General features: G+C 34.1%; 1 protein-coding gene across 1 annotated transcript; it reads right to left on the bottom strand.

Annotated features, from left to right (window-relative positions):
• Nucleotides 1-1,867: 1,867 nt before the first annotated feature.
• LOC120115333 (protein argonaute 4-like) lies at nt 1,868-5,736 on the bottom strand. The gene is made up of 4 exons (XM_039136061.1): nt 5,701-5,736; nt 5,564-5,591; nt 2,129-2,306; nt 1,868-2,039 (listed from the first exon to the last, which is right to left on the bottom strand). The coding sequence occupies exons 1-4, from the start codon at nt 5,734-5,736 to the stop codon at nt 1,958-1,960; spliced, it is 324 nt and encodes a 107-aa protein (XP_038991992.1). The 3' UTR covers nt 1,868-1,957.
• Nucleotides 5,737-8,144: the final 2,408 nt, after the last annotated feature.

Here is an 8,144-nt window from a genome sequence, read left to right as displayed (position 1 = left end):
TTTGATTCTATTTTTTTTTTGAAAACAACCATTTTGATTCTATTTTTTTAAGTACGTTAGTCCTTATATTATGTAAAATGTTTTGATGGGTTGATTATATTTTGTTATACAAAAGATTCTATTTGAAAAAAAAATTATATATAACACTTTAGAATTAGGACATAGTAAACATGGATTGATTAAGAAGGGCGGGTAAGAGTAGTGTCGCTTGAAAATTTAAAATTTATTTATGTTTTAAATTTTTTTATATATTTTTAATTGAGAATATGTTTTCGTTTTTTGAAATTTTATAAGTTAAATCGTCTCTTGAAATTTAAAAAATTTAAATTAATTCCTCTTAACATAAAATCTCGTGTTCGTTTATGATAGTAAAAATATTTGGCTACAGAATTCCAACGGTGTGAATAATGGGCACATCTAGGGGTGTTTAAAACCAGGCACATGTATTTCAGGTATCGAATTGTCGGTCTGTGTCCTGACCTATTATATTCGGGTACCTGTAAGTTGGGTACTTGCAAAATTCAGGTACTCATATTTCCATATCACGGGTATCCAATTCATTTTTTTAAATTTTTCTTTAAATTATATTTATATTTATATATATATATATATATATATATATATATATATATAATCTAAAATTTTAAAATTGAAAGTCTATAATATATAAAATTTCAAATTGTATAATTGAAAGAAAATTTATTGAAAATTAAAATAAAAGAATATAATTAAATTTTAAATGTTTGGAAGTTAAAATAAATACTTTAAAAATAATTTAGAATGTTAATATATAATAATTTAAGAAATTAAGAATTTAAAATGTTATGGTGGTCAAATTTAAGAAATTTTGGATTTTAAATGTTAGAGTGAAATAATTTGAGAATTACAAATAAAAATTTAATAGAAAATAAAAATAGAAAAATATATATAATAAATCAGGTATCGGGTCGACTGTTAAGTAAGATTTTGTGATCCGAACCCGATTTGGAAATCTGAAAATTTTAACGGGTCAGGTTCCCAACCCGAAAAATTGAATATTTTCAAAAATAAATACCGATATTTTTTAACTAGATCGATAAATCAAATCAATCGAATAAAGTATTTTTTTTAATATCGCTAAGCACAGAACAACACAACACAAACAGAGTTACTGTATTAGAGAGCGAGTTTCTTCACACACACAAAAATAGGAATCTTAGATCGGCCGTTCAAGATATTCCGTCGCCGAAAGCCCAATTAATCTACACGTGACGATAAAAAAAAGGTTAGATTTCCACGCAATCCACGATGCAATGTTTTCCCCGAACACGTGAATTATAACGAGTTGACCCTTTAAGCCTCCATCCATTTATGGTACTATTCTGAGTATTGTCTTTACAATTATTGATAATACACGTTTTCTTAACCAACTATCACTAGGGTTGTACAGAAAATTTGAAAAAATAAAATAAAATTTTGATTTGAATCCGACTATGTGATTTGGTTTGATTTAATTTTTTTAATTTCTGGTTTGATTTAATAAATAAATGTATAGTTAGGTTTTATTTTGACTTTTTCCGTAAGAAAATCATTTGAATACAATCAAACCAAATTAAAAGATAAAAGAAAATCGTTTGAAACTAGAATGGAACCCCCTACAGCCTAGGACACCTCCTCCAATTTCTGTCAAATTGTCAGGATTGTTCTGAAAGAAAGAGTGGCGAACAAGAAGGCATCCACTATAATCAAATTAATGTTGGAACAAATTCAAATTCACATCCAGGACCAAAACCTAAAAGAGGGTAAAACAACAAGTAGACATACTTTTAACTCACTGTTTTGCAGCATGCTGTCGTAAAATGATATCTAGAACCCTTCAGGCTTCTTGTGAGTTTTCTGATTCCTGTCCACGTAGTGCATTTTGAATGGCCTGCATGGGAATCTTTGCAGCAAAGCTAATCTCCTCTTTAAAGGTTTTTTACCGATAAGGTCGTTTAACTCTCTTCCTGTCATGAGCATTTGAGCTCTCATGGCCATCATGACTCGCATTCCCATTGTTTCTATAAATAAAAATGTCTATGTTTAGAGTTTAAATAACAATAATGGAAACGACATAAATACTAAAAACCAATCATAAGTGCATGTCCACCTATTAGATGTAACATCCTCAAGTACAATTGTAAACTCAAGCTTGTTATTTGGGAGAGGACCAACAGTAAATAAACTCTTCTCCCCGTCATATGCAAATTCCTTTCCAGCCAACTCATTGTTATAGGTTTCTTGCACACTATCTATCACTTTTCTCTCAACACCCTTGCCATCAACTGGTCTGTTGGAAGCGTAGGTGGACACTCGATAATTTATATAACTCGTACTTTTATTAAAACGAAGTTAAATACGTTATAACGACATTACCCCAATATTATAATATTACAACACTAGCTGTGACTAGTTTACAAACACAATCTTGTTATTCTAAGCTTTACCCTCTCTGTCATAGCTTTGTTAAACCATCTCTCATTCTTGTTTTTCTAAGCTTTTACTCATTCATTTTTCTTTCACTTGTATTTTTTTCATATACCTTTCATACATCACATATATATAATAATGTTTAACCGACTAAGTTGCTGTCTCAAACTTCCTTCACAACTAAGCATTCCATTTGTTTCTTCCACCTTTCTTATCCACATATACGTTGTTTCCTTCATGCACATTAATTTGTGCTGCTTTAATTGACTTTGATATATCTTCACTTAAGCTTAATACTTAAATAATTCAAGAAACTTCCTTAATTGATTTTGTTTCCACGTTTTTTCCCTTAATTATTAAGCATGCTACCAAAAACTTTTCAACTTTGCTCATTTCTATAGCCGTTTTTTTTACTTGTAAGAAATCAATTTTGATTTCTAACACTTCACTTTAAGCTCATGAGCAGAAAATAAAACAAAATGAAGATTCTGAAAATTTGAAGTGAGCTCTACAAAGCAAGATGAATGTCAATGAAGAAAAAGCTAACAGCAGCTACACACGAGGACGAGGAAATCGTGATAGATACAGAGGAGGACGAGGAACTCGTGGACGTGGCGGTCAATCATATGGCACCGATCAAATAAGTGAAAACAATCCAACATCAGGTCGTGGACGATGATTTAGAGGCCGAGGCCGATATCAACAAGGAAATAAATCTCAGGTACAATGTTATAATTGCAATAAGTATGGTCATTATAATTATGAGTGTAGATCTGCTCTTAAACAAGAAGAAAGAAATAACGTAACAACAGCTGAAGAAGAAAAAATTGAAAAATCTCATGTATTCCTCACTTATAAAGGAAATAGAGAATTCAAGAAAAATATTTGGTATCTTGATAATTGTACCAGTAACCATATGTGTGGTCAAAGGGAACTGTTTGTAAAATTAGATGAAACAGTCCATGGGCGAGTAACTTTCGGAAATGACTCGCACGCAGAACTAAAAGGAAAAGGTGAAGTCAGATTACTCATAGAAATGGAGAAAAAAATACATTTCAGATGTTTATTATGTACCAGCTTTGAAAAGCAATATCATCAATCTTGGTCAACTCTTGGAAAAAGGATATGAAATGCAGATGAAGAATCGCTCGCTTGCCATCAAAAATAAAGAAGGAGAATTGATAACCCAAGTTGATATGACTCGAAATCGTCTCTTTACAATTGATATCAAGTCGGGAGAAGTCAAGTGCATGAAGATCATGATCAAAGATGATTCATGACTATGTCATCTAAGATATGGACATATTGGATTTTTTGGTTTGAAGTTGTTATAAAAAACAAGTACGGTGAAAGGATTGCCAGAGATCAACCCTCTAAATCAATTATGTGAGGCTTGCATTAAAGGAAAGCATCATAGACAAAGCTTTGAAGTTGGTAGATCCTAGCGTGCCCGAAGACTGCTGGAGATAGTACACTCAAATATAGCTGGTCCTTTTGATACACCATCGCTTGGCGGTAACAGGTACTATCTAACTTTTATTGATGATTTTAGTAGAAAATGTTGGATTTACATTCTAAAAGAAAAGTTAGAATCGCTGAAAAAATTGAAAGAATTTAAAGCAATGACGGAAAAGCAAAATGGTCAATATATGAAGATAATCAGATCAGATAGAGGATACGAATATACATCAAAGTTATTTGAAACATTATGCAAAGAGCATGGCATCATCCATCAGCTGACTGTTAGATACATGCCACAACAAAATGGAGTTGCAAAAAGAAAGAACCACACAATTCTATACATGGCAAGAAGCATGATAAAAGGTAAACATCTACCGAGAAATTTCTGGACTGAAGCAGTTCGATGTGCAGTTTACCTATTGAACAGATATCCAACAAAAAGTGTGAAGTATATGACGCCAAACGAAACATGGAGTGGACAGAAATCAGGAGTTAGACACCTCAAGATTTTTGGGTGCATCGCATATTCCCACATTCTTGAACATAATAGAAAGATGCTTGATGACAGAGGAGAAAAATGTATTTTTATTGGCTATGATGAAATAATCAAAGCTTACATATTATATAATTCTCTTACCAAGAAGGTAATAATTTCAAGAGATGTCGAGTTCGATGAAGCAGAATATTAGAGATGGAGCAAAGAAGAAAAGAAAGTTGAAGAACAATTTTTTTAATGAAGATAAAGATAAAGATGATGATCTTATCAATCAAGATGAACAAGCTGATGATCAAGGTCCTCAACAAAATATACCATCATCGTCAACTAACAGCAACGATCTTAACAACATAATAGAAAATTATAAAGCACCTCTCATTAAAGTTCGAAGATCTACAAGAGAGAGAAGAATACCAGAAAGATACAACGATTATGAATTAAATAATATTTCACTATTCAGTCTCTTTGCAAATAGTGATCTCGTAATAAATGAAGAATCAATCGGAGATGACAAGTAGAGAAAAGCTCGAAACCGAAAATCAAGTTTGAGGTGGAGTATTAGAAATCAAACTTGATTTCTTACAAGTCAAAAAAGGCTATAGAATTAGCAAAGTTGAAAAGTTTTTGGCAACATGCTCATGCTTAATAATTAAGGAAAAAAACGTGAAAGAAAAATCAATTAAGGAAGTTTTTCGAATTATTTAAGTATTAAGCTTAAGTGAAGATACAACGAAGTCAATTAAAATAGCACAAATTAATGTGCATGAAGGAAGCAACGTATACATGGATAAGAAAGATGGAAGAAACAAATGAAATGCTTAGTTGTGAAAGAAGTTTGAGGCGGTAACTTAGTTGGTTAAACACTATTATATATATGTGATGTATGAAAGGTATATGAAAAAATACAAGTGAAAGAAAAATGAATGAGTAATAACTTAGAAAAGCAAGAATGATAGATAGCTTAGAAAAACTACGAGAGAGATGGTAAAACTTAGTAAAACTTAGAATAACGAGGTTATGTTTGTAAATTAGATGCAACTAGTGTTGTAGTGTTGTAATATTATAATATTCGGATAACGTCGTTGTAACGTATTTAGCTTCGTATTAATACAAGTTTGAGTTATAAATTACTGAGTGCTCATCTACGCTTCCAACATGGACGACCATCTTCATAAGATAGAGAAACCTATCAAACCAAATGCAAAAGAAGAAACTTGCATCATCCATTTACAAATTGCCAGAGGAGAAAATAAAAAGTTAATAAAAGAAAGGTGCAATGGGATCGAACGACATACAGTAGTGGAAGAAATATCCATCAAAACTTCCAACATTCACTTTTAAGTGATTCGTTAGAAGAGTAATCTTCTGCCATTTAAACCCAAGACAACGCCTGCCCATTGGGACCCGCGCAACCTTCTTCTTTAGAGGTTCAGATTATGCTTTTATTGGTACCACATCGGGTGGCACAGGTGGGGGAGGAGGAAGAGACTCGGGCATTACCCATTTCCATCTTGCTCCAACGAGTCCATATCCTAACTAAGAAGAAAAATGTGTTTCATATGAAGAGGAAATACAAACCAATAACAAGTTCTAAGGTAACCTAAAATAAGAGTGAAACCGCTTGGAATATATACAAGTGTGATAATATATAATCATTTCATGCAGAAAACAGCTTCCAACTTCTAAAGCTGATATATTAGTCATGTTGTTACAAAACAGAGAAAAAAAGAAGCAATCCCTCTTGATATATCATAATCTTAAAACACATGAATCTGGGACATTAAGAATCTATTAACAAAATAGAGAAAGAGAAGCAATGTAACAACCCGGAATAAAATTTAGAAAAAAAAAAAATTAATTAAGTAATTTGGCAAAAATTTGAGGATTAAATCGAAAGTTTTCAAAATTGTAGGCCATTTTAGAAGTTAAAGGAAATTCAGGGACCAAGCCCTGCATTACTCCTTTTAGTGTCGGCAGAAAATTTCATATAAACATATGAATGGTTTTCTGTTTTCAAAACAGAAAACAATTGTGAAATTCTTCCTCACGCACACAACTTCCAAACTCGATTCCGACGCCGTCCGAATTCCGATCGTTGTTTTGAAACCACCGTTGTGTTCATCATCGAGCGAGGAGCAAAACCTTCAAATTAATTGAAGCGAAACGCGGCCAAACGTCGGGAATTTCCAGTCAAAGTAGCGACGGTTTTGTTAGCTCTATCGCCGAGAAAATCTTAAATTCACCGCTGATCGTTGCTCTGTTTACGACACCTCCCGCACCATCGTGTTCCTTGTGCCGTTCCGAGTTCACCGGTGTCAACCTTGTCCGCCGTAGACGGCGGCGCGTGGGGAGGTGGTGCAGTCAAAGATTCGGCCGATTTGAAATCGAGCTCTCCGCCGTTCAAAAATTTGAACCGATCGTTGTAAGTATCTTGAAATCGCTCAAAATAATTTTTAGAAATTTTTCCGGGATTTTTAGGGCCCCGGAGGACGCCTCACGCGCCACACGCGCCGCCGCAGGGCGAGTGGCTGCTGGACACCGGTTTAACCGGTTTTCAACCGGTTCTGACCGGTTTGACCGGTTTCAACCGGTTCGAACCGGTTTGACCGGTCTGAACCGGTTTGACCGGTCAGACCCGACCCGACCCGACCGTTGACCGTTGACCGTTGACTTTCTTTGACCAAAACTTAAAATGGCTTTGACCGAGCATTAAACGACCGTTAATCTTTTCCGAGTATACCTATCCTGATATTTTTCGACGTGCCGAATCCGTTTCCGTGGTCCGTTTTGTCAAATTCGAATCCGAAGGTCTCCAAATCTACGGTCAAAGTGGTTGACTTTGACTTTGACCAAGAATTTGAATTTTCGAAAAGTCATACTTTATGTTTTTCGACGCCCTGATTCCGATTCCGTAATCCGTTTGGCCAAATTCAGACTCGAAATACCTCAAATTGATAGTCAAACCCGAAAAATGCGTATATACTTAAGAAGTTTAGCTTTGAACAATTGAATAGGATTTGAGACTGATAAATATTATTGTTTGAAGGTACAAGAGACTCTCCGGATCGTTCGACAGCTCGACCCAGCTCTTCTAGATCAGTTAAACCACGTGTGCCAGTATTCACCCGTTCGAAAATTGTAGCAGAGCGTGGTGAAACCAGCAATCAGTAGATTTGTTATTTGAATCTATTGTCGAGGTGTGTTCCCTACTTATTATTGAACTGTTTTATTGGTTTTAATATGTGGTACACCGAATTCATTGGCTATTGTTTTATGGATGCACCAATTTAATGTGACAATTTATGGAATATGACTGCTATCTAATTTTTGTTTTGAAATGGTATATGATTACCATGTTTTTGGATTTATGGAATTTATGTCACGGTGCAATTGAATTTTGGAATTGAAATACGATGGAATAGCTCTGATCAAGCTAATTGGGCCTAATGTGACTCTTGAGGGCCCCAAGATGTTTCATTAGGTCGGCTTTCCTTTGCTGTGTGCTTAGGGTAAGCTATATGGACTTATTGACTTGGGCTTAAGGATACAAGCTTCAGAGCCTATCCTTAAGTCGGCTTTCTTTTTGCTATGTGCATAAAGTAAGCTATATGGAAAATAATTTTGGGAACTACTGATGGTGTACCAGAAAAGGGTTTAAACTATGATTTTCAAAAAGTTAAACTCTTTTACGAATTTGTGAGATTACTGGACTATGATTTGTACCTATTGTGATTTTATG

Source organism: Hibiscus syriacus, unplaced genomic scaffold, assembly GCF_006381635.1.
Source record: "Hibiscus syriacus cultivar Baekdansim isolate YM2019G1 unplaced genomic scaffold, ASM638163v2 tig00110263_pilon, whole genome shotgun sequence".
Taxonomy (NCBI): Eukaryota; Viridiplantae; Streptophyta; class Magnoliopsida; order Malvales; family Malvaceae; genus Hibiscus; species Hibiscus syriacus.
Note: the sequence above shows the minus strand (reverse complement) of the source record. Positions and strands in the feature narration are given on the sequence as shown.

What these genes read in the sequence shown, in the direction of transcription:
- LOC120115333 (XM_039136061.1), bottom strand. Translation starts at nt 5,736, where the DNA reads ATGTTGGAAGTTTTGATGGATATTTCTTCCACTACT. An exon ending in TGGATATTTCTTCCACTACT is followed by an intron (nt 5,592 to 5,700) that starts GTATGTCGTTCG and finishes TTGGTTTGATAG; the next exon opens with GTTTCTCTATCTTATGAAGA. An exon ending in ATCTTATGAAGATGGTCGTC is followed by an intron (nt 2,307 to 5,563) that starts CATGTTGGAAGC and finishes CTTCCAACAGAC; the next exon opens with CAGTTGATGGCAAGGGTGTT.